Below are 26,644 nucleotides of genomic sequence, written 5' to 3' on the forward strand. Positions count from 1 at the left end.
ATTTTAGCTACATTATGATTTGTCTTTTTAGATATGGAATCAACTACACTTTATTTTCAAGATCCTTTTAAACGAAAGTGGACTCTTGTTGAAGATATAAAACTAGTGGAGGCTTTGGTAGAATATCACCATGAAAAAGAAAGTAACCTTGAGAATAAGTTTAAGCTTGGATATTTGAAAATCTTGGAAGAAAAGATTTCTACCAAATTACCTAATGTTGTGTTAAGAGCAAAACCACATATTGAATCAAGAATGAGGACTTTGAAAAGAGAATTTCAAGTTATCCATGAAATATTGACTAGGCCTAACACAAGTGGGTTTGGATGAAACAATGTGAGGAATTGTGCTGCTGTTGAAAATGATGTATGGGATTCATATATGCAAGTAAAAGTTCACCATCTTATGGATTTGTGTATTTTATCTCCTTCTTTTTTTATTTTTTTATTTTTTTTACATTTCATCTTACCATTTTTATATTTTTGTTAATTGTTTTGTAAAGTCATAAGGGGGCAGCTACTTGTAGAAACAAATCATTTCCGTAATATGAAGACTTTTGCATTGTGTAAGCAAAAGATCATGCTACTGTTAAAGATGCTCAAACACTTGCAGATATTTTTGAATAACTAGAAGCATTGAAAAGTGATGACAAATTAGATGATGTTCATGAAGATGTGTATTGCACGCAAATTCCCACTCATGGTTGTAAAGGGGAAGAACAAAATGCTCGAAAAAGGAAAAGAAGAATTCAAAGTGATGAGAAGGAAGAATAGGTGAAAGGCCTTATTAATGATGACTTTTGAGTGGTTGAAGAAGGTGGGATAATTCAACTTTACATTTATGCTCTTTTTTATCCCACTTGAATATGGGGTTTATAAGACCTTTGGATGATTGTGGTATTTTTGTTTTAGTTAAATGATATATTATGTTATTGAAATTTGATATAGCTTGGCATGGATTATTTTTTTAGGGAACATGTTATCTTTTATGTTATTGGATGAATAACATATATTATTGCCCATATTGTCTTTTAGCTGGATTTCTAGGGAACAAAATACTAATGCTTATATTCTTGTATAGTAGTTACTTAAAAATGGAGTAGCATGCTATTTTAAAAGCCCTTTTGGTTTTGTTTCTTTTGTTGATATTATTTGTAAAGAAGTTAAGTTTTCAGCTCAAGTGTAGTTCTCATGTTTTGTAATAAAATTTTATATAGTTATCAAAACAAAAAAGAAAAAGAACAAAAGAACTACAATGATGCAAATGTGGACAAAATGCTTGTTTACACATTAGGGAGTACTTAATCATAGTTCAAGATTGTGTTTGTTGGCCAAATTTTACAAGTTTGGATTTTACAAGTGTGGGACACTTTGATAGAAGAATGGAGTATAAACATGAAGATTTTGCCAATTTGCTTGCAGTTGGACACGGAGAGAAGCAAAACTTGTTTGAGAGAGAGAGAGAGAGATTAAAGTGTATTTATTATAATAAGGATATTTTGGGCAATTTGATTTAAAATGCTTTCATTTGATCGTCTTAAGATGTTATACCAAACATGTGGAATACAGATTCGAGGTTCTATTCCTTGGAATACCTAATCCTATTCCTATGTAATTACCATTATAGTCTGCAAAATGTGTCCTTAAGATTTTTACATCTCACTTAAGCAAATTGTTTATACTGGCACTCTTGCCTAGGGTTGGCAAAATTTGACACTACACTTAATACGACTAACTTGTTTATAAATAGGTCATCGGTTGAGGCTAAATGTGTTTGGGTCATATTCAGATCGACATTGCTGACTTGTTTAATAAATAGGTTGTGTTCGTATTCAACATGCGAACCCGTTTGACCCGTTTAGCTTAGAAAAGTATTAGTCGTTGTTATTATTGCTTAATTTTTTGTCATAATTATATGTTTATTACTATATTTATGATTGTAATTGTATTTTAATTTTAGATTATAGGAATTGATAGCATGTTATTCAGGTCATATATGACCTATTAATCAAATAGGTTATTAAACGGGTCATTTATATTGTACTTTACATGACTTGTTAATTAAACGAGTTAAACGTGTTGTGTTGGGTTAACCTGTTTAATAAATAAGTCATGTTAGAGTTAAAGATTCTTAACACGTTTACTTAACAAATCGGGTTTGGGTCAACCCATATAGCCGAATATTCATGGCTCAATGCGACACAAACTTGACCCACAAACACAAATTGCCACCCCTACCCCAACAATCAATTTAATATGCACTTAGCTTACCGTATTACCCTTGCCCTTGACACTCATCCCCAAAACTTGGGGAAATTACATATTATCATCCTAAATTATACCCTATATTACACTTTGCACCATAAAATTTTTGAATGTACATTTTACATCCTAAACTATAACCCTTGTTACATTTTGTACCCCAACGTTAAAAGTTTGCTACTAATTCAAAGTTTAGGGTGCAAAATGTAATCATGAGTATAGCTTAAGGTGGTAAAATGTAATTTCTCTATTATTTTTAAGGGATTGAGAAAAGGACCAATTAAGTCTTTTCACGTGGAGCTATATTTTTCCATCCAAGTTAACAACTAACTTGATGTCGAGTGCAAACTGTAACAAGGATCATAGTTTAGGGTGTAAAATGTACATTCTGCAAAGTATAATTAGTAGTATAGTTTAGGGTGTTAAAATGTAATTTTCCCCCTAAACCCCTCCAATTAGAAATGTCTATAGAAAATCCCCACCATTCGTAGGATCGCTACACCTTTGGCTAATTTGGCACAATAGCCTTCCCAACAAAGAACTCCACACAGAGAAATGTCATGTTTGATGACAAGACCCCTCTATGTCAAAGCTCCAAGAATCAATATCTCATATCCCAAGAGAGTGCCCCTCGATAGAAACTATTTGGATAGAATTGGCCAACCAACAACTCCCATAGGGTTTCCACAATCAATATCTAGTAAATTGGGTGAAAATGATGGTTACTTCCACATCAAGACCACATGCCATCTTGATTTTAATTGGAATGTGGCTTTCCCCATTGTTGCTTGGGATATTTGGTCTACTCACAATAAAAATATCATGGGAGGTCTACCCTTTGACCATTGCTTTACTTCTCATTACCTCTTAAAACAAGGAAAACCAAGCAAAACAACATTCTTCATTGGTTGGAAGCCCCTTCCCCTTGGTTTCTTCAAACTCAACACTAATGGTTTTGCATGTGGAAACTCAGGCAAAGCTAGTGTTGGTGGACTTATCAGAATTTGCATAGAAAGTTGGATTGTTGGTTTTTCTAGAAGTATCCATTTCATGGTAGTTGAGCTTTGGGGCCTTTACTGTGATGTTGCCCTTGCATAAGACTTCAACATCCTCAAGCTACCCATTGAAATAGATGGTAAATATGTTGTTAGCATTATTATGACACATTGCCTTATGACTAGCATTTCTCATTCTTGTGGTACCATGATCTTTGATTGTTGGTTTGTTATCCAGATTTTTGATGAGGTTCGTATCCACCACATTCATCATGAAGGGTAGGGAAAATTTGGCAAACAAAGAAAATTTTCTATTTTTTTGATAAACAAAGAAAATTTTCTAAGGGATAGTTTTACATTGTACTCATATTCTACTTGTATCTTGTATAGTTGACACTTGGGATGTTGTATACGTAGATTTTGTACTTTTTAATTTTTTTACATATATTTTGTTTTTTTAATGAACGTTTTCACATTGACTTGGTCCAATAAAGTATAAACGGATAAACCCCTAGAGACTATCAATGACTATTACAGCAAAAGCCCACAGATTCATGAAAACCGCTTTCAAATTCAATTTGAAGTGTTTTTTATTTTTTTTTTTGTGGCTAGTCCAATGAAATAGTAATGGTAAATTTTCCGTGCCAAACTTGCAAGTTACCACAATAGTCAGTTTTTACGGCACACTTTCAATTCAAAATTAGAAACACAAGTGCCGTTAGAGAATTGTATGATTCATAAATGCGACAATTAAGAAAGAAGCAGAGAGAGACAGGAGATCCGCTTAAATTAATTAAACAAAATGTTAAAAAACAAACAAACAAACAAACAAAACAGTTTTTAACTCCTCCACTCTTCTTCTCGCGGGCCCCACGTGATCCCCACTCTCCTTCACTCCAAATCTGAAACTGAAACGCACGCTCTCTCTCTCTCTCTCCATCTCTTCCCATTTCGATCTCCATGACCCCACTCAATCTACAAGAGATCATCAACGAGATATTTAAAATTAAAAACGAACAAGCAAAAGTGTTGACCGAAATTTTTGTCTCGAAGTGACGAATATGCTCCGATCTTCAACCCGGTTGGTATTGGTCGATGCTAATCCCACATCGATTAATGCGTTGCCAGCGGAGACTGTCGTTTACTTCTTCTTCTTCTTCTTCTTCTTCTTCAACGCCGTCGTTTCGCACAAGTAGCAGCAGCAGCAGCAGCTCTCATAGAAATAATACAGCAACAACGATGATGGTACCAGAACGTGCCCCTCTCATCCTCCGCCGGTTTCTGTTATTGGTGTCGTTTTCGCTCTGTTGCTTAGTTCTCTTCAAAACCTTCTCCCCCGATTACTCTCTCCTCCGCTTTTCCTCCGCTTCTCTCTCTTCTCTTCCCTTCGACGATTCCTCTCTGGTTAGTCACTTCTCTTCTTCTTCTTCTTCTTCATTATATTCATTTACTGTTCCAAATAACCTTTTTTTTTTTTTTACTAATCACAATTCAAAACTCTAAATATGGCGTGGAGATTGCTAGAATTATAGAATTCAACTCTAATTCACAATTCACAATTCACGACATAAGGGCATTAGGAGTGACATCTTTGCTGTATAGAATTATTTGTTTGATTATAGAGAGTATATTTGATCAGAAAATTATACAGAACAGGGTGCTCTTGATTTAGAAACTTGTGAATAAGAATGAACTCAAAGGATGGAATATCTGTTGTCAAGAACTTATGTGAATTTATGAGTTTTGTGAATCCATTTTTTTAATAAAAGATTCTTTATTACCTATATTTATAATAAAAAAGAGAAAAAAAGAGAGTTTGGTGAACTAGTTGGTTACATAAAGATGGCATTAGATTAAGGAATTGTGTGGATTGTTACTGCTGAGAACTTTTCTTGAGTATCGTGAAATATGAGAAAGAAACTAGAAGAAAGACGTGTATAAACAATTTAAAAGAACAGGTTCATGTCAGAGAGAAGGATGGTGGAAAATTTGGTGAGAATTTGGAATCAGGATATCAATTTAAGTCAAGGGAGAGTAGATTCTGTTTCTATTGCAAGAAAAAGGTTATGTAAAAAGAAATTATTGGATTTGAAAAAAAATTGTAGAATGAGTCAATCAGTCAATGAGGGTAAAAATTAAAAGAATGATAATAAGAAGAATACTACGATTATTATCACTGATGAGGAAATGATGGCACCCTATGTTAAAGTTAAAAGAGTGTAAGCATGTTGCAAATAATGATGTTACTTGGGTGATAGATTCGGAAACTTTGCAGTTACCACCATATTATTCCTACAAAGGAATTGTTTCTTACCTAAAAAGCAAAAGACTTTAGTATTGTTAGATGGATTTTTTTTTTTTTTTTTGTCAGTTGAAAATTGTGGGAATCAGTGAGGTTTGTGTTAGAACCAATGTTGGTTACACAGTGACTTTGAAGCATGCGCAACATGTTTTGAATTTACACTTTGATTTGTGTTCTATACATGGTATGGATCAGGAGGGTTAGTACAATTACTTTGTTGACCGAAGGTGAAAACTTACTTAAGGATTCTTTGTTCTTGTGAAAAAAATACTCAATTGTGGTATGTACAAGACTCATGTGTAGGCTTGCAACAAAGTGTGTTTAATATGGTAAAAGATTTTGAGAAGATTCTATAGCCTAAAGTAGGATTTATTGGTGTTGCCACCAAGAGAGATTTTTTTTTTTTTTATAGTGCTGAGGGAGAGATGTGTGGAGAAGAATATGGTATGTTTAGTTAGTGGCAGTTAGCAGTGACGATGTGACATGTGTGGAGAAGAATATGGTATGTTTAGTTAGTGGCAGTTCACAGTGACGATGTGACATGTGACATGTTTCGGCCGTATGACCATATCAGGTCGTATCGGCCGACGACTGAAACGGACCGAAACAGCCGAAACAGGCCGAAATCGGCCTTGAATCTAGCTGGAACAGCTGAAATTCCCACCTCAGAGGCATAGTAATGCGTTTCTTGCCTTCTTCTTTGTTTGTTTTGTGAATTAAGGCATAGTAATGTGTTTTTTAAGAATATTTTAATAGTAAAAATATATAGAAAATATAAATAAAAATATTTTTAATAATTTTTTAATCGTCGAGTCCCGCCGCACCCGCACCCTACTTTTTCAAAAATTGCCGAGTCCCACACCCGCACCCGCACTCGCACCCGAGTCCCGAAACACACCCGTACTTCATAGATATAGAGGGTTATTAAATAAAGTTAGGCTTTGAGTATATTTTGTCTTTTTAGTTTAGGGGAGCCACAGAGTTTGATTAAAGCTATAAAGGATAAGAAGATTATTCGGTTGAGAAAGAAAGGTATAGACTTTGATGAGGTTTTTACAATTTTTTTTGGAGATAATCAAACGCTTGAGATTTATAGGATGTCGATTGGCACTGACTCCAAATTAGGGGTTGTGGTATGGTTCTCCTACCTAATGGGCTGGAGAGAGATTTATTAGGCTGGCATGGATCCAAGCCATGAGGAATTGAAAATTGGTGTTAAGACAAGTGGGTTGGCAAAGACAAGACAGGTAGAAAAGTAAGAAACCAATTAAAAGTTGGTTTCTTGTAGGCAAGGGTAAGAAAACCGTACATATTTGTATTAGCCTCAGTGGGGGCAGTAGAGTGACTTTGATGTGAAAAACCAAAAGAAAAAGAATAAGGTTTTACACTTAAGAGAAAAAGGGTGAAAGGAGAAGGGAAGGAAGTTTGGTTTTTTTATTTTGGGTGTGTGGAGTGCATTGTGAGGCTTGGTTAAGTTATTGCACTGCATTATATGATTTGTTCGAGCACGGTGACTTTTTTGAATTCGTAGTTTGCTGAGATTTTGTGTTGTAATTCTTAGATTATATATATTTTTTCCCCATTATTGGTATGGATCTATAAATTTGAGAAGATTAACATATTTTCTTATGGTGCAGTTATTCGGAATTATCTCCGGTTTTATCCTTCAAGTGGAAAGGGTTTTACTGTAAATGTTGATATTTTCGTACGTAGTTGATTTTCTTTGTGATTGGATGGTGTTCTTGGCTTGTGAATTTTTATTAGAATACTGTTTGGTATTGGTTAAAATTGTTAGTTGGATTTTTTAAATACACATAAGACTAGGTTGTGGCCCAAGAAATTTCTATGGTGGTAGAGCTTCCACAACCCATGCTAGTATATTGGAAGATATACCCACTGCTTGAACCAACTTTTCTGTTAGTGTGCTTCATACAATTGTAAATGGGTGCAATTTATATTTTGAAAGGGGAATTCTAACCATAACCTGTTTGCTTTACTAAATATTTATATAAAGTTTTTTTTGATAGGTAAAGGTTTATTAAATGCAAGAAATATTTATTTAAAATTACTCAAGGTTATTGAACTATTTACTGAAAGATCTTATTTTGTTCAGTAACAATTAGTAGTTACTGATAATGATACTTTTTGAATTTTTTTAGTTTCACTTACTGATGAATAAAAATAGCTTGTCCAGGCTGCAGTCCTAGAAAATCCCATTTTAAAAAGGTTTTTCTTTCTTTTATCTTGTTCAAGTTTTGGTACAACCACTGGGCATTCTCATCAACTCCATCATCTTATGCTTCATAGTGAATTTATTTCCATTATTTTCTTGTATACTTCCTTTGCACTTGGGTTGCACCCCCCCCCCCCCCCCTCTTCCCCTTTTTAGCTTTATTAATGAATCATTTACTAACAAAAAAAGTGCCTATAAAAAAAAGTGAATTTATCCCCAATAATATATAGTAATGTCAATGAATACATGCTAAGGGCATCAAATTAGTCCCAATTCTTCTCTTGTGGTTATGTGTTTAAAAGTGTTTCTCCATAGAAAAATTTGTTGAATAATTTTTTTTCTTTTATGTTGAAACTGTTGTAGGTTAGTGATGAAGCTAGGCTTGAAAAGGTTTTGAAGGATGCTGCCATGAAAGACAAGACTGTTATTTTAACAACTTTAAATGACGCATGGGCAGCTCCAAATTCTGTGATTGATCTCTTCCTAGAGAGCTTTAGAATTGGAGATCGCACCCATAGGCTTTTGAACCATTTGGTGATTGTTGCCCTGGATCAAAAGGCTTTTGCACGTTGTCTGGTTATACATACCCATTGCTTTTCTCTTGTCACTGAAGGAGTAGATTTTCATCAGGAGGCATATTTTATGACCCCTGATTACTTGAAGATGATGTGGAGAAGGATTGATTTCCTGCGTTCTGTTCTTGAGATGGGATACAATTTTGTTTTCACGGTAATCTCTTTCCTCTAACCTATGCACACTCACAAGTGCACAAGCACTCATGCTCAAAATTAATTCTACCAATTTGTAAAACCTTCTTTGAGTCTGTTCCTTTTGCTCCTTGTGATTGTTTTTCTTTGAGATTGATCATTACTGAATGTAACTTTCCTTTTATGTAAGGGGTGGAGCTAGGATTTTCATAATGTGGGGCCCAAAATAGGGAGATGAGTGTGTGTAGACTTGTAAGTGCCATGCTCAAGTCATGTAAGTGACTATCTTATAGGTTGACCAAGTGTATATCCTCATCACTTTCACAACATAATCAATTGGCATTTGAAAATAGAAAGAAAAGCTTTAGATATTGAAGAAGTGAAGAGTTGAGTACACCTGTGTATTTCATTTGACTGGGGAGGTGGGTTTAGATAGTGAAGTGGAGAGTTTTTTGCAGAATTGACAAGGAGCATATATTGAAAATTACATTTTGGCTTTTGATATTGAAGAAGTGAAGAGTTGAGTACATTTGTGTAATTTGCTTGGCTGGGGAGGTGAAAGGTTGAGATAGTGAAGTGGAGAGTTTACTACATTTACATTTGGTTTGATAGGGGTAGATGTTGGGTAGTGTAAGATTTAATGCTGGGAATTATCTAGTGGATTTACCATTGGATGGGGCTGCTTTCACCTAGTTTAGAGATGTTGAGCTGCAAGCTATGTCCCGTATAGACAGGATTCTAGTCTCTGTGGATTGGGTGGATCATTTCGGGATTGTGTCTCAAAGGGTTCTCCCTTGTGTTATTTCCGATCATTGTCCACTCTTGGTGGAAGCTGGTGGAGTGGATAGGGGTCGCTGTGCTTTTAAGTTTGAGAATATGTGGCTCGGAGTTGAGGGTTTTGTCGAGAGAGTTAAACAATGGTGGGAGGGGTATAGCTTTTTGGGCTCCCCAAGTTTCATTCTAGGTAAAAAATTAAAGGCTCTGAAAGAAGATCTTAAGAAGTGGAATAAGGAGGAATTTGGAGATTTGGCATTTAGGAAGAAGTGTTTGCTGTTTGAATTAATGGGTCTAGATGCTAAGGAAGAATTGTTGGGCCTCTCTAATGAGGAAGAATCCCGCTGAACTCAGGTTAAAGGTGATATTGCAGCTTTAGCCGCTTTAGAAGAGGCTTTTTGGAGACAAAAGTCTCATGCTTTGTATGTGAAGGAGGGAGATAACAACACTTGGTTCTTTCATAGACTAGCGAATTCTCATAGAAGAGCTAATCACATTAGAAGCATCAAGGTAGATGGTGTCTTATATGAGGATGGACCTACTATACAATCTAAGGTGGTTCAGTTCTATCAAAATCTCTACACAGAGACAGATATGTGGCGTCTAACTGTGGATGGATTGGATTTTGCTTGCATTGGAGAGGATGCTTTGTTAGGGAAATGGTTATGGAGGTTTGGGCGAGAAGGCACTCATCTTTGGAGGAGGGTTATTGCATCTAAATATGGAGAGGGTCAAGGGGGGTGGACTACTAAAATATGTAGAAGGGCCCATGGATGTGGTCCGTGGCGGGGTATTCATGATGGTTGGGAGAGGTTCTCCAACCATGTGGCCTTAGTGGTGGGCAATGGCACTCGTATTCTTTTTTGGCATGATAAGTGGGTTGGAGATAACTCACTTAAAAGGCTTTATCCTTAGTTGTATGTGTGTTCTAATGACAAGGAAGCTTGCATTTCTGATGTATTATGCTATCAGGAGGGACTGGAGGGTGGTAATGATAGAATCTGGAATTTGAGATTTCATAGGGATTTTCATGAAAGGGAATTGGGGGCTGCCTGCTCTTTCCTTGAGTTCATTCAATCTCGGATCCCTAGGGGTGGGGGGAGTGACACTTCTCACTGATGTCTCAAAGGGAATGACAAGTTTGAAACCCGGTCCTATTACAATATCATTAGGGGTGCAGCTGCCTCCAATTTTCCGTGGAAGGGTGTTTGGAAAGCTAAGATCCCTAGGAGGGTGGCATTTTTTGTGTGGACAGCGGTTCATGGGCAGATCCTTACATTGGATAATCTTATACTTAGGGGGCGCATTTTGGTGAATAGGTGTTGTGTGTGCCATCAGAATGAGGAAACTGTGGATTATCTTCTCCTCCATTGTCCGGTAGCTCACTCTCTGTGGGTTATATGCTTCAGATCTTTGGGACACAACGGGTCATGCCAGGCTCTGTGGAAAGCTTGGTGTATTGTTGGAGTTTTGGGTTGGGAAAATTTAATTCAAACATATGGAATATGGTTCCTAGCTGTTTGATGTGGATTGTTTGGATGGGAAGAAATCGATGCTTTTTTGAGGATATCGAGAAATCCTTGGTTCAATTACAAGCTCTATGCCAGAAGACCTTATTTGATTGGTCTAGGTGTTGGGGCTTCTCGGATTGCTCCACTATCTTCAAGTTTATTTCTTCTCTTAGTATTGCTCTCTAAGTTTGTTCTTGTTGTTTGTTGCTGTTTGTTTGTTTGTTGCTTTTCCTTGTGTTCACCATCATGAACACCTTGTATTGGCTTACATTTGTTTTCAGTTTGTTTTAATAATATTCTTATTACCTATCAAAAAAAAGATTTAATGCTGGGTTTCTTGGGCCAAAGATAGAAAGGAGGTGTTTGACGAATGGATGTACTAAAATTTTTCAACCAACAAAAATAGAGTGATATACTTTCAATGAGGGATTAGAGTAATTCCTCAATTGATGATAGGAAAGCAGATAGGAGTTGTCAATGATTTGAGAATAAGAAAGACTAAATGTAAACCTGATGTGCATTTACATTATGCATAAAAAACCTTTAGCTGTTCTGTGTATGATTTGCTTGAATGAGCATTTTGAAGAAACCTCTACCCAGTTATTGTTATAAAAATAACAAGATTCTTGAGTTCAATTTACATTCTTTCTTAGATAACTTCAATTTGATTAAAACGAAAATAAAAAGAGGAAAAAAGAGCAGGAAACTGTTCCTATTGAAATTGTGAAAAATATAATATCAACCCTTTTGACTAGAACTTTTGCCAAAACTCACTGTAGCTTGAGGTCTGTAAGAGGGACTGAAAATGAAATTTTGAAGTTTGTAGAGAAACAATTCAAAGCATTATAAAACACACTCTTTAGTTCAACTATTAAACTAGGAAAATTGAGAAATTGTGACACACTTGATAAGAAATGTCAGATTAGATGTACTCCAAAGGTTTCTTCAGTGGTATTTAGAATGAGCAACTTCCAAGGTATTTCTATTTTATGGATCACATTACAACTGTTAGGGAGTATGATAATGTTGATGGCTTAACATTTTATCATTACTATTAGCTGTAGCCTTTATTATGTCTGTATCTCGTGTTATGTTTCCTATCCAATTCAGAAAAGTTCTTCATATTCAGTGGCTTTTTTTTTTTTTTTTTTTCATTTCCAGGATGCTGATATCATGTGGTTCAGGGACCCATTTCCACGGTTTTATTTGGATGCAGATTTCCAGATAGCATGTGATTATTTTGTAGGTGATTCTGATGATGTACAGAATAGACCCAATGGAGGGTTTAACTATGTAAAGTCAAATAATCGGTCAATAGAATTCTACAAATTTTGGTACTCTTCGCATGAAACTTATCCTGGATACCATGATCAAGATGTCCTTAATATAATCAAGTTTCATCCATTCATCATGGAAATTGGTCTAAAGATGAAATTCTTGGACACTGCTTACTTTGGTGGGTTCTGTGAACCTAGCAAAGATTTGAATCAAGTTTGTACAATGCATGCAAATTGTTGTTATGGTCTGAATAGCAAGGTTAATGATCTCAGAATTATGCTTCAAGATTGGAAGCAATTTTTGTCTTTGCCACCAAGTTTGAAAAGATTGTCAATTTTATCCTGGAGGGTTCCACAAAATTGCAGGTACAAAGAACATTTATTCCTTGCTGTGTTGATTTCATTACAAAATTAGTGCTTAAGATATTATGCATATTCAGTTACTGTATGAAATCTTTATTTTTATATGGATTATTAATCTGTGCAACTTTCTTTTCAGTCTTGATTCTCTCAAGCATTATGATTCCCGGGCCCCGGCCCCGGCCCCAGAGAAGGATGCTCAAGGATTGCCAGAGTGACTTGACTTGTATATATATTTTCCTGAAAAACCTTACCTTGAATGTGAATTTGTGAACATATCTGATGTCAATGTATCTCGGCGACGTTTCTTGTACGTGTACGGCTGGGTCAATTGACCTTGTATTTCTCCACCCCCAAGTAAGAGGAATTTGGGAAATAGGTGCATGCCACACATCTGAAGAAATGTCTTTTTGGAAGAGATGCCAGGAACCAGGAAGGAAAGTGCTACGCCAAAACTACTGGTCTGTTGTGGTTGTGAGAATTTGAACCTAGTGGAAGTTTCTCTTCACAGTGGTAGGACAAGCTTTGTTCCACAATGGTTGCACAGGAAGATCTTTTGGACTATTTCCACTTCAATAGGAGACCTTTGGTAATAAATATTTCATCATGCGTGTATGCCATAAGAGCACACTTCCCATTCTTCAAATCATTTCTTAGCCAAACTGTATCTAGTTACTCATCATCAGTTTTTGTAAAATTCTACACCTTGCGCTGTGGAGATGAGTTACTGTAGCATTTTTCATTTGGTTTTTATTTTTAAATTCTAAGAACGCTGTCTGATTACATGAGATTTGATCTGATTACTGAAGAAGTAGAAGGCATAGGATGGGGAGTGGAATGGAAGGAAAAGAAGAGGAGCTTTGATCTGATGGACAAGGTGTAGGTGTGGACTGGAGGGGGTCAGAGATCTAATTGCCAGTGTGATGTCTCAACGCCGCATTGTGACGCCAATGGATCTATTGCTATTGTCACTATCGTGATTCGTGACCCCAGAGTAGATCATTATCTACTATGGTGACCCTTGCATTGTACGTTGCCGAAACAACGTTGCTTTCCCATTCTTAGTCTATCATAACGTCATCTATTTTGAAAGGAGAGATGGTTGGCTAACAGGGACAGGAACAGCCTTCAAGCTTTACCTGTTACCTAGACATCCGGATAAGGTAATTTATTTATGAAGGAACAAACAAAACAAAAAAAAAGAGTACTGTGTTATATTTTTTGTGCCGGCTATGATTTCGGTGACTCGAGTTGATGCCGTTGGGCTGTGAGCAGACCAAAAGGGGAAGGTAGGGGAGGTTGGTGTTGTAAGTACGGTGATTTAGATGAGGTCCCGTTTGGTAAGGGTGTTTAAACAATAAAAATTGTTGTTTAAATATCACGTGTATTTCCACATATTTTTTCACAAAACTTAAACAACGTTATTAGAAATCTCTCACCAAAAGTGTGGATGTATTGGGTGGTATGTAATGGTGGATGGTGCTGAAAAAAGAGTAAAAAATAATTGAGAATGATTTGAATGGAGACAGGGAGTGGGATATGTATAGTGTATTTTAAAAGTAGGTAGCTAAATTGGGAAGAGTTTTTATTTCAAATTTTGGCTCATTCTTATTATTATTATTTTAAAAAATGGGATATGAATGCTCTAAAAGACCTGCATATTGGCATGTCCATGGTTTACACCCCATGTGTATACACGAATGGTTGCGTATGGGGAATGGCAAAACCTATGAACCGTACATGTGCCTTCTAACTAGTAGAGTACACACATAAGGAGAAGGAGATAAACATAATTAAAAAAAAAAAAAAAACCTTTTAAATAAGTAAATAACACACGTAAATAAGTAAACCCATTACAGCACGCGTACAAGTGCCAAACTTTTTTTTTTTAAAAAAAAAAAGAAAAGAAAAAAGAAACAGGGAAAGAAAGAGTCGAAAGCCCAAAAGACAAAGAACCTAAAACGTATAGAGAGAGAAATGGTGGAGCGAGAGAGAAGGAACTTTGGGGTCGCCAGATGCTGGAGGGGGTTTGGTTGTCGCCAATCTACTCCAAAAAGGCACACCGCACAGATCAGATCAGAGAATTGAGGGAAAGAGAGAGGTGTTAGTCCAAATCCTTCTCTCTCTCTCTCTCTCTCTCTCTCTCTCTCTTTTATTTTTAAGTTTTGCTGTGTCTGGGAGATTCCGATGTGTCACAACCGTGTCTGTGACGTACCCAAATTTTTTTCAAAAAAAAAGAAAAGGAGAACACTCGTCGGGTATAGATTTTAGGGGTGTCTTACCAGTACCTGTGTCAGATACGTGTCGGACACGGGTACTTGGCCAAAATCGCCGTGTTCGTTCAACATAGTCTAGATGTATATGATACTGGAAAATTAGTATAACATAACACATATGTGTTGTGTAGAATCTAAAAATTTTTTGGAGAAAAAGTTTCATACTGTGCATGAATTGCAACAATTTTGAATAGTAATAGATTTGCATATTTTATACTGCAGACATTACAACTCAAAGTGCGGGTTATATATCGACCACATCTAATTAATTCAATTACCCAAGTTGATTAATTAGTCAAATTATGTGCAAATTAGATTAAGGCACAATCAAATCACCAAACTAAATAGAGTGCAACGGAAAATAAGTTTGATCACTATGGGGAAAGATCCTTTTAGGCAAATACCACCGGGTGAATTTCAGGTCACCTCTCATGAAAAATCCACTAACAAGAAAAAACGATTACAAGTATAAGGAATTTTACCCTACATGCCTATCTTGAAATACCTACCTACAATAGAACGTATTAAGCTATACTAGTCTCAACTCTAATTCTCAATTGAACTTGATTTTATAGAAAACTTCTCATTTACATGAATCTCCCTATCGATGACTAACTCCACAACAAGATTTTTTTTTTTTTTTTTTTTTGTAACTTTGTAGAGTTCTTCAATCTGTGCTTGGATTGTAGAAGACTTTTCATTTGCATAAATCTCCCTATCCATGATTGACTCTACAACAAACTTTAAAAAAAAAAAAAAAAAAATTTGTTGTGGCTTTGTAGAGTTCTTCAATTCATGCTTGGATGAATTAAGAAGTAGCTTGGCACAAAACTCTAGGTACACAAATATTGCAGCAACTCTTGTTATACGTGAGTCTCTTGGTCTCTATTGACAGTTATAAAATATCTCTTTTATATACTATAGAACCCTAGTACACGAATCCCTAGGAAGCCAAGTCATTATAGGTTGAAAATTGAATTTTATATTCAAATTACCTGAGGCTAGATAGATGGAAAGGTGTCGAGCAGGAGTCGAGGTTTATTAACTCACGATAGATCGACGGGTATCGAGAAAATATTGAGACCTACAATTTCATCTTTTCTTGAACAGTTTTTTTAGTAGCTTTGTGTGTTCAATAATACCACTTATTGTAACCTCATAGTCTTCTTAAACACATTAAAACTAACACTCAATTACATATAAAGTTGTTTTATCTAAAGATATGACAACCACATAAAATATTACCCTTACACAACGATCAAGCTATTTAATTAAGATGCACTAATTGAATATACTTGAAAAAGAGAAGATGAATGAACTTTTTATCTCAATTATGAGACTAATTTTTCTACCTCCACAACTCCACTAAGAGATTTCTCAGAAAAAGACATATTGTTGACAATCACCTCCCCCTCTTAAATTCTTAATATCTTTTTTTTTTTTTTAATTGTCATTGTCCATGTTGGCCACCATGATCACCCCACCCCACCCCACCCCACAGTCGCCCCACTTTTGTCTTCTTCTTTTATTTTATATATATTTTTTGATATTTTGATAATTGGGGGAAGGAGGGTTTGAATTTTAAATATATCAATTGGAAACACTAAGATATTTTAACTTTATCTTCTCAAAAATTCAATTAGTTCATGAAGGCTTTGAAAAAAAGTATAGTAAATTAGTCTATAACTCGTAACCCTCCTCTAAATGAAGACTTTTTAAAAATAAAACATTTAAAAAAAAATTATTTTCTACACTTCTTGGTATTTTAAGTAGCTATGATCCTTTAGGGAAAATAATATATTTTCTTAATCAACAAAAAATTAAGGGCAAACAAAAAGAAAAAAGAAACTATTATTTAAGCAAGATTACTCTTTTTTTATATTTTAAATTAGTTTCTCACCTTATATGTGTGTTTGCGCATGCACATTTCCAAAGCACTTGTATCTTATTACTCTTCTTATTTATCTACTGCAACCACAACATTTAGAACTTTAAATCCTAAATAATATCAAAATTAGACTTTGAGATAAAAATAAAACATGATTTTCTAAAGGACTATTTGACTTTGTACATTGAAAGAAATTACTTCAAAATTTAGTGTAGAAACAACATAGATTTTTTTCATAATTTAAAAGAAAATCAAATTCAAATTTGGTAAATGTTGATTTAGAATGTATAAAGAAGCAAATATTTTGTGTATTTTATTTTATTAATATTTTGTTAACATTGAATGGATACTAGTTTTATTTTTCATGGTATACTTAATCTTCAATTTTAGCATATTTTTTATTCTTGAATTCTAAATTTCTTTAATTTATGTCATCCCCCCTAGGCCCCTACCCCTTGGGTTCAGAAAGAACTTGTCATCTGCTGATTAAAATGCTGATACTAACTTTTCAGCTGGCTAGAAACTAGAAACGCAATGTAATGCTTACCAGCTGAATATCAATGTGTGTTACTTCTCATCACGAAGCCTGTTACAACAAAACTGATTATATAATAGCAGAATTAATAAAAATAAATTAAGCTTGCTAAAAACAAATTTCTGGATTTATCATTTGTCTCTAGTTTGCACCACAACAACGTTGAAGTGTCAACTTAGAAGATATAAGTTTAAAAGAAAATTACAGGATATCTACAAGAGTTCAAGTACCTGGGAGCAAGCCATAATTATAGAAGGAAATCACTAAATTCCTTAGCAAGCAAGCAACAAGTAAAACTTTCTTGTAAAAGACTTTTACATGTCAAATTCCGAGTATTTTATAAACCTTTTTTTATTTAAAAAAAAATCCATCTTAGTTTTACATTTGTTTCTACAATGACACTCAATTCTGGGAACTCTTTATATGAAATCTACTCCGTCCCCTTGATAATTGCTTCCCATTGTCATTTCCAAGAAGGCAAAGATGCCTAATCCAGTGTTTTATTCAAGACTTCTTCACATTTTATACAGAAAACCAACACTTTTTTTTTTAAAGGCAGATATGAAGAATGCCTTTGCTAAAACATGCAACAACAAGAATAATGAGCACAAGATGAAACCACTCTTTCAGTTCAGCCTCTGTAATTTGATATACTTGGGTATGACTACACGTAAGGAACAGGTATCCTCTGTACTTCAGGTCCAGCTACCATATCATCCCAAAGCAGATCCGAGAGTGCCATTGTTAATTCTCCCACTTTACCTGTAAGAAAATAACAAATATAGAAGTCCTTAGACTACAGTTTTTTTATATACCATGTATCATATTATACAAGAAAATTCAGTAGAGGGGGGGGGGGGGGGGGGTGTTCCTTGAATGATCTCTAGTAGCAAGAATCCAAAATGCATCTATTCTATGAATGGCAAAGAGGATAAATCTTACCATCTCCAATGGGTTGTTCATCCCAACTGATGATTGGCAATACAGGTAGCGTGCTTCCTACAAACATCATTTCAGCAGCACCTTTTGCTTCCTCCACAGTTAAATTTGTATTTTTCACATCTTTTAGACGTCCCTGCTCGACCAACTTGGATGCAAGTTCAAGAAGCCTTTTTGCAGTGCACCCACTGAGGATCTTATCAAACGAAGGCAAGAGAAGCTCCTTATCATGGTTGATAAAAGCAACATTTACATTTGGGCCTTCAGCAATATAACCTTCCTCATCAACCCAAATAGAAGCAAATGCTCCCTTCTCCTCAGCTTCCATCTGTGAAAGGACATTAGGGAGGTAGTTTACATTCTTCATTGTTGCAAATTGAGGTGCCTTCATGGGGACAGTGGATGTCACCACTTTCACCCCTTCTTTGCACTGAGAAAAGTCTTCATCTATGACTACAGCATAGAATGCAGAGGTTGGGCATCCTGCAGGTGAAAGCAAGAAATCTCCAGGACCTGCACTTAACCAGTACCTCAGAGTTCCTTTCTTGCACTGAGATGCTGCACTCAGCTGCACAAGAATGCTTCGAAGAACTGACCGAGGAAAGGGAGACGAAATCCTTGCATTTGAAGCCGATCTGAGGAAACGGTCCAAGTGAGCATCCAGCTCATAGAGGTATCTGCAGGAATCAAAATAATCAATAATTACGGCTCTGACTGTACTCGAATGTGATAAGAGAAAACGACAGTTTACAGAGAAGCTTAGGATTGCATTAGACTAAGAACTTAACAGAGATGTGTCAATAGAAATGTCAAATAGAACTACATCATGCTTACCCATTTAATATAATAGCTGTGTCAAACACACCATGCCCTCGATGAACCATGTGATCATCAATTGGAATTACCATCATGGCTGGATCAAGAATAATTCCTCCAAATGTGCTGGAATACATTGCTGGATATGGTTGCTTTTTCACTGAATTCCACTTCTCATGCAGCTTTTCAAGCAACTGATTCAGTATGTGACAAATAAAAAGTTGAGAAACATTTCCAATAAACTGTTAATCGTTGGGAATGAAGTTGAATCTAGCGCTAGTTTCACCATGGTGAATACTTTTGGAACCAGAAAAACTGCACTCCCAACTTAAAATTAGATATTTAAAATTTCTAGAGAAAACCACACCAGTTGGGACAAAGGTAACATCCTCAAAATTCTGCTACATAACCAAAATTTACAATTGTTAAGCCACAACTAGTGAGAATATCATTTTTAATTCTCTAAATTAAAAAAAAAAAATCCCCTTTTTTTTAAACACTATAGTCAAAATTATTTAGCTACAAATACACCTCCTCCCTTACAGAGCAACTATCCCATTCCCATATACTAGATGTAGACTAGTGCAACTTCTGCCTTCACATATGCAGAATCTTGTTCTTTGTCAGGACCCAAAATAGGTATTTAGCATCCAAAAATATAGTATTCATCCAAATTAAAACTTTGATCTATATAGTCACATCCATTTTCACTCGCCTCAATTGTACATGAAGAGTTTTTATGTCTAAAATAGAGATTCTTTTATTCGATCAATTACCAATGCCAATATATTCTCTTATTCCGCAGTTTTTATATTTCAGCCAATTGAACCCATTAACAATATATAACCACTAATCCTAGCAGATCATTAGGGAGGGGGAAAATGAGATTTATCATTTTATTATAATAAAACTATATGTTTATTTCTTTTTTCTTTCCTTCTTTTATAAACTCCCAATTACTGAAACACACTATATATGAATAAATGTGGGAGTATTTTTTATCATTATCCTAAAATCATGCAAGATAATATTTTTGTGCTAGAAATGAATAAATTTAAAAGATTGACATCGAAATAATAATAATAGTAATAATAAATAAAGAGCAGAAGCATTAAAATAAAAACCCCAGAAAAAGATAATAGTGTATAGTAGTATCAAGTGATGAAAATTCTCACCTCAGATGATGATGAGAACACATGAACTTGAAATCCACTGCCATTTCCAGCCTCCAATGAATCTTCACAACAAAAAAGACATAAAAGCAACACAAATCAGGCCTTGACTATAAGGGTTACCATAATCATACAAATCAGAAATAACCCACAAAAGAAGAAAACAAGAAGAGAATGAAAAAGTACCACCTGATTTCTGATCAGAATAAGAGCTACTGTTTTCCATGACTTAAGCTTAGACAAAAATAACTCAGAGTGAGGAGGATGAGTTTGTGGGGATATAAGAGCAGAGCAGAGCAGAGCAGGGAGTGAGAGATAATCAATGAGACAAAAAGATGAAATGTGTTGATTGGTTATTTGGGAAATAAAATAAAGTAGGGGTGTTTGGTAGAGTAGATTGGTTAACGTTGTTGGTAGTTTTTGGAAGTAAGTGTGAGTGAAAAAGTGTGTAATGTTGTTTAAAATGTGAAAATGTGAGATTGAGCTCGCCTATCAAATAGCCACTCAATATTTTATAAATTAGAAAATATGCAGCAATGTGAAGAGGATATATGCACTTGTTTTGTTTTGCATGGCCGGCTTGCAGTTTGTTTTGCAGTGCTTGGCACTCGGCAGAACAGAAGTCGAAAAACGTACACGACGATTGATTCGGTTACTGACTTTTGTCTTTTGTTCTTTCTGCTTTCTGGTTATGAATATGCTAAAGGCACGTACTATTTTTACAGACAGCTTAACGTGGTGAGGGGTTATTATTAGTAAGTAGTTTGATTAAATAAGAACCAAGTATCAAATAAAAAATGTTATCTTTCTCAAAAAAAAATAAAAAATGTTATAATTTGTTCATAGCATTATGGATTTGGTGATATGGTCGTGACCTGTATAATGCATTGAACCGAAGTTTCAGCCTATGGGTCACAATACTAGTGGCGAGTGCACGAAACACGCATCTTGTTTGTTAGGGAAAAATAAAATTAATCAATTGAGGCGTTGTATGCAACGATTCCCTCATAGCATGTGGCCCCCATAGCCATAGGTGCATGCCTATTCATTTACCAAAATTGTTTTTGTATTGACACATTACAAAATCAAGCAGTTGATCCAACACCTGGTCATTTTTGGTTGTTAGAAAAATTTTAAGTTACTTTTGACTTGAATTGGGCAAATCCCAAGATTAGGAAGGCTGAAAACCAAGAGGGCAAAAGTGAAAAGATTATGCACAATCGAAAAGTAGAGTTCACAACCTTTTTAATCGCCCAAAAACACAAAAACAAAGGTCTGAAACACCATCAAGAGGCTGCTTAAAGTTAACCCTACACGGGTTGAAACATGCAAAAAGAAGCTTGACATCAACAGTTTTTCTCTCTTAGAATTATAAAGACGTTCTGATATATATATATTTTGGACCATTGATTTGTATTAGATCTAAAAGTGAAAAAAATACTCATAGTTATGTATTTATTGTTCCCTAGAAATTAGTAACTAAGTCATTACTTCTTCTTATTAAAAATAGAAAAATAAAAAACAGCATTAACTCTACTCTCTATCATCTTCATCTTCTCTCCCTCTCTCACATGGTTTTTTTCTCTCAAAAAAAGAAGGAAAAACAGCATGCTTCATAATTTTGATAGTAATGATCAAAGTAAACTTCTTTAAGAGTTTGAATATATATACATACATATATATATATATATATATAGAGAGAGAGAGAGAGAGAGAGAGAGAGAGAGAGAGAGAGAGAGAGAGTTAAGTCCAAGTTACACTAGGCAATGTTATACTACCCAATAACTTTTTTTTGAATTCATATTTTGGAAATCTTACCGTTGAATTACATATTCTATATGTTCTTAACATGTATACCAATTTTTATGCTAATCGGATGTTATTTACCATTTCATCCATAAACTAATTTTTTATGCATTATTTTAAACTATAAAAACTTAAATTTTAACAATTGATTGATGATATGGCTATTGATATTTTGATCACCTTGAAATTTTGCAAACATGGAGGATACACAAAGATAATGTAATCCAATGGTGGATTTGTGAAAATTGGCATCCTATTAAAAAATATCGAGTAGTGTAATATAACTTAGAGTTACACCAGGTGTAACTTGAACCCAACTCATATATATGTGTGTGTGCGTGTGTGTGTGTGTGCGTGTGTGTGTGTGTAAATGTAAATAATGAATATTGATAGGGATAAACCCCAAGGCAGACGGATCCAATCAACAGAGTTAGTCATAAGTGACGGTGTTGCCTAAATAGACGGTCTAGATAGCCTAATAGTCAAAGAACTGTTAGAGGGAATCATGTCTCGGACAGAAAGGTAGAGAGACGAGCGGATTCTTTGAAGTAGATGGACTCAAGTAAGACGGACGAATTCTTTGTAGTGGACGGATTCCAATGAGATGGACGGATGCAAGGGAGACGGGTAGTAAAGCCATGTGGCACCCACGTGGCCTAAGTGGTCTCTAAGAAACCTAATATGGAAATGTCTTGCATCTCACACTCAGAATCCCTACAAGGAAAAAAATCCCACGATATATGAGCACTGAAGAGGATCTTCTCTATAAGGAAATACCTTCTCCAACAAGAAACGGAGGTCAGTTCTATACCACTATAAAAACCCCAAAACCCTCACAAACCAAGGTACGTATAATTTTTCCCAACTCTGGCACTTTAGAGTTGTAGAAATTCTCTCTAACTTAACCTTCAAAGGGTATTTGGCCGGCACCACATTGATGCTCTCTATAGAGTTTTCTTTGTTTCTATTTCGCAGGTTTTGTCAAAAAGCACATGAGGACTGCGCAACTTACTAACGATTTTTTGCATCATCAGTTGGCGCCGTATGTGGGAAAGAAAACAATAGTAGCCATATTACCACTTCCCAGAAAAAGAGTTGTATGGTACTCACTCGCTTGATGGCAAACAACAACAATCATGGAGATGAACCACGCACTACTACCCTCGAAAGACAGGTACAGACTCTAGCCGTGGCTGTGGAACGCCTTACTAAGCAAAACCACGACCTGGAGGAACAGCTGCGCCAAAGGGATGTTGGGCCCAACAATCACGGAAAGGAGCAAGAGGGGACCAGAGTTGAAAGGAGGGACCGAGAAGGCAGAAATGCCCTAAGCAGACAAGAGCGACAAGACACCAGTTGTCCATCCGTCACAGATACAGCACCATCGCATATGGTTGCAGAGATACAAATGATGAAGGAGAGGATGGACTTCATGATGAATGCCTTTAAGGGGCGAGTGTCAAACGACCTTGACAAGTTGGTCCATTGGACGGACTCGCCATTTACAACACCCTTCACTTCGTTCCCTTTTCCAGCAAAGTTCCATATGCTGCAGATAGAAGCCTGTGACGGGTCAAAGGATCCCTTGGATCACTTAGAGTCGTTCAAAACTTTCATGCACTTACAAGGTATTCCGAACGAGATCATATGCCGAGCTTTCCCAACTACATTGAAAGGTCCTACTAGGATATGGTTCAGCAGATTAACACTCAACTACATTGGTACCTTCAAAGAGTTAAGTGTGCAATTTGCATCACACTTCATAAGGGGGCACAAGTACAAGAAATCCACTGCGTGCTTGATGAGCATCAAGCAACTAGAAGATGAGACACTGAGGTCCTACATAACACGTTTCAACAAAGAAGCCCTTTCGATAAACGAAACTAATGACAAGATACTTGTTGTTGCATTCACCAATAGTTTGTGGAAGGGGAAGTTTTTGTTCTCCTTATATAAGAACGATCCAAAGACCATGTCAGAGGTGCTTTATTGAGCTACTAAGTACATGAACGCAGTGACACGTTACTGGCCCGAGAGGAGAAACCCAAGAAGAGGGAAAGGCAAGAAGGTGCACGACAAGACAGGGGACAGAAAACGACTAGAATCGGAGACTGACGAGAGGATAGTCTCTCTAAACCCCCCACTGGAAGGTTCACCAACTTCACCCCATTGATTGCCTCGATTGATCACGTATTGATGCAAATCAAGGATGATGCGACCTTGACGTGGCCTAGCAAGTTGAAGGGAGATCCCAACAAGAGGTCCAGAGACAAGTATTTCCATTTTCATTGGGATCACGGTCAGGACACATCTAAATGCTATGACTTGAAGCAACAGATTGAAGCCCTTATCAGACAGGGGAAACTACAATGATTCGTCAGTAAAGAAAGGATAGACCCACTGTAGGAATAGGCTACTAGAAGGGATGCGAGCGCCCTAGGCCACATTTAGGGGACATAAGGATGATTGTAGGGGGCATCATAGTGTATGGTTCATCCAGGAAGGCACGTAAGACTTACCTTAGAATAGTTCACAATGTCTAGCTGACGGGTTTTGTTCCAAAGATGGCACGGGTCGACAACCTCGTAATTGGGTTCTCGGAGGAAGATGCTCAACGTCTCCATCACCTCCATGACGATGCCCTTGTTGTTAGCATACAGGTAGAGGACTACAACACTTACCGGGTTCTAGTTGACAATGGAAGCTCTACTGATATCCTCTATTACCTGACATTTCAATAGATGAGAATTGAGAGAGAACGGCTTATACCAACCAATGCACCACTCGTCGGTTTTGGAGGAACGAAAGTATACCCTCTCAGTGTAGTTATTCAGATGTACCATGCACGTTTCTACAAAATCACGTCTACAACTAAGTCCACAAGTGGACGAAAGCATCCCAAGTGATGCTTCGAAGTTTATTAGCATTCATGAGTGGACGGATGCATCCCGAAGGGATGCCTTGAAATATGTCCTTAAGGGGATGGATATCCTAAGGGGTGCCTAGAAAAATACAAGTCCTAAGAATTGACAAACACATCCATTAATGGACGGGTACATCCCACGAGATCCATTGGAATTCTCATAAGTCCTATGAAGTGGACGAATACGTCCAAGAGACGCATCGATATTTATATAAGTCCCATGGAGTGGATAGATACATCCAAGAGATGCATCGAAATATATTTAAGTCACACGAAGTGGATAGATGCATCCCAGGGATTCATTAAAATTTATTAAAGTCCATTAGTGAATAGACACATCCCAAGGGATGCATAAAAATATATACAAGTCCCAGAAGTGGACGGATACCTCTCAAAAGATACATTGGGATTCATTAAAGTCCATTAGTGGATGGATGCATTGGATTTATTAGTGGATGGACACATCCCAAGGGATTCATTAAAATTTATTAAAGTCCATTAGTGAACAGACACATCCTAAGGGATGCATAAAAATATATACAAGTCCCAGAAGTGGATGGATACCTCTCAAAAGATACATTGGGATTCATTAAAGTCCATTAGTGGACGGATGCATTGGATTTATTAGTGGATGGACACATCCCAAGGGATGCCTTAAAATTTAAACAAGTCCATGAATGAACGGATGAAAGGGACCCCACAGGGTACATTGAAATTATATATGGACGGACACATCCCACTTGAAAAAGATACGAATCATTCCTAGATATAAATCTAAGCGAAAAGAAGTCGATGGGTATAAAATTGAAATCTCCTAGATGGAACAAAGGCAAATAAACTTATAATCAAAAGCCCAAAAATGTTAAAGTTATACAACAATTTTTTTCTACATGATTTCAATAATAAAATAAAAATAAAATTTACAAAATCTAAGGCCGGTCAACAGGGGCCTCCTCATCCATAACCTCGTCTTTGCAGCCTTAGCCCTTTCCTTCAGATGATTAACTTGCTTTTCTCGCGCCATGCAACTGTCCATTAAGCCCTTCATCATCAGCACCCCCCTGTAAGAATCAAAACAATGTTAGAAATAAGGGTAACTAAGGGACGAAAGCGAAAGAGGACGGTTACACACCTGAGCCATGCTGAAAAGGCCCATCTCCCCCATGGCCTCGATTGCATGGTTACCCAAGTCTTCATAATCATCATCCTTGATGATAAATGAAAGTTGCCTGATGGCATATCATGAGTCTTCACAAAGGAGGGGAGGACATTGCTTAACGACAAGACCTTTAGTCGTCATTAAACCTTTGTCGATCCCATTATGAGGCGGAGGAGGCAAATTAGCAAACGGACGCGTCTCCCCGACGGTTGGAGAAATTACAACTTTAGGCTTCTTAGCTAGATGGTCGACCTTGTCCATCGTCTTCCTCTTAATAAATGGCTTAATGGGGCCCATCCCTCTAGCAGGAGGCAAGCCCTCCTTTTGCCACTTCTTTGCCTGCGATGGATAAAAGTCCTCTTCTTACTGTCTTCCATTTCTGTGCCAAAGGAAACAGTGAGAAAGAGTTAGGCAAAAAAGTTCTAAAGACTAAATGAGTAAAGGAATAAGTGACGGACTCACGTTGGCGTGCTTGTGCATCGTAGCAACAGGCAGTGGTTGTAGGCTCGGGACCTTCACAGTACCAGTGCAGGGTGTCCAAGGTGACGAGCTTCTTCCGTATCCTCCATTTCAGTGAAATTTTGAAGATCTTCTCTAAAAAGCTTCATTGTTTAAGGTCAACCTCTGGACGGTCCTGAGTTGCAACAAAAGACGGTTAGGCTAACAAGTAAAACATACAAAATAAATAAATGAGCAAATTTAAAGCAAGCAAA

At 36.4% G+C, this 26,644-nt stretch overlaps 2 protein-coding genes across 3 annotated transcripts; one reads left to right on the top strand and one right to left on the bottom strand.

Annotated features, from left to right (window-relative positions):
- Nucleotides 1-4,129: 4,129 nt before the first annotated feature.
- On the top strand, nt 4,130-13,205 carry LOC115981749 (uncharacterized protein At4g15970-like). The gene is made up of 4 exons (XM_031104091.1): nt 4,130-4,657; nt 8,152-8,517; nt 11,942-12,423; nt 12,557-13,205. The coding sequence occupies exons 1-4, from the start codon at nt 4,349-4,351 to the stop codon at nt 12,633-12,635; spliced, it is 1,236 nt and encodes a 411-aa protein (XP_030959951.1). The 5' UTR covers nt 4,130-4,348; the 3' UTR covers nt 12,636-13,205.
- Nucleotides 13,206-17,195: 3,990 nt separating this feature from the next.
- Nucleotides 17,196-20,559, bottom strand: LOC115979476 (D-amino-acid transaminase, chloroplastic-like). 2 transcript variants are annotated; one of them, XM_031101528.1, is made up of 5 exons: nt 20,233-20,559; nt 20,047-20,108; nt 18,890-19,065; nt 18,059-18,732; nt 17,196-17,878 (listed from the first exon to the last, which is right to left on the bottom strand). In XM_031101528.1, exons 1-5 carry the CDS (start codon nt 20,267-20,269, stop codon nt 17,781-17,783), a joined length of 1,047 nt encoding a protein of 348 aa, XP_030957388.1. In that variant the 5' UTR covers nt 20,270-20,559; the 3' UTR covers nt 17,196-17,780. The 2 variants fall into 2 exon arrangements, with proteins under 2 accessions (XP_030957388.1, XP_030957387.1); XM_031101527.1 differs by having other exon boundaries at nt 17,243-17,878; nt 20,230-20,559.
- Nucleotides 20,560-26,644: the final 6,085 nt, after the last annotated feature.

Source organism: Quercus lobata, chromosome 3, assembly GCF_001633185.2.
Source record: "Quercus lobata isolate SW786 chromosome 3, ValleyOak3.0 Primary Assembly, whole genome shotgun sequence".
NCBI classification, from domain to species: domain Eukaryota; kingdom Viridiplantae; phylum Streptophyta; class Magnoliopsida; order Fagales; family Fagaceae; genus Quercus; species Quercus lobata.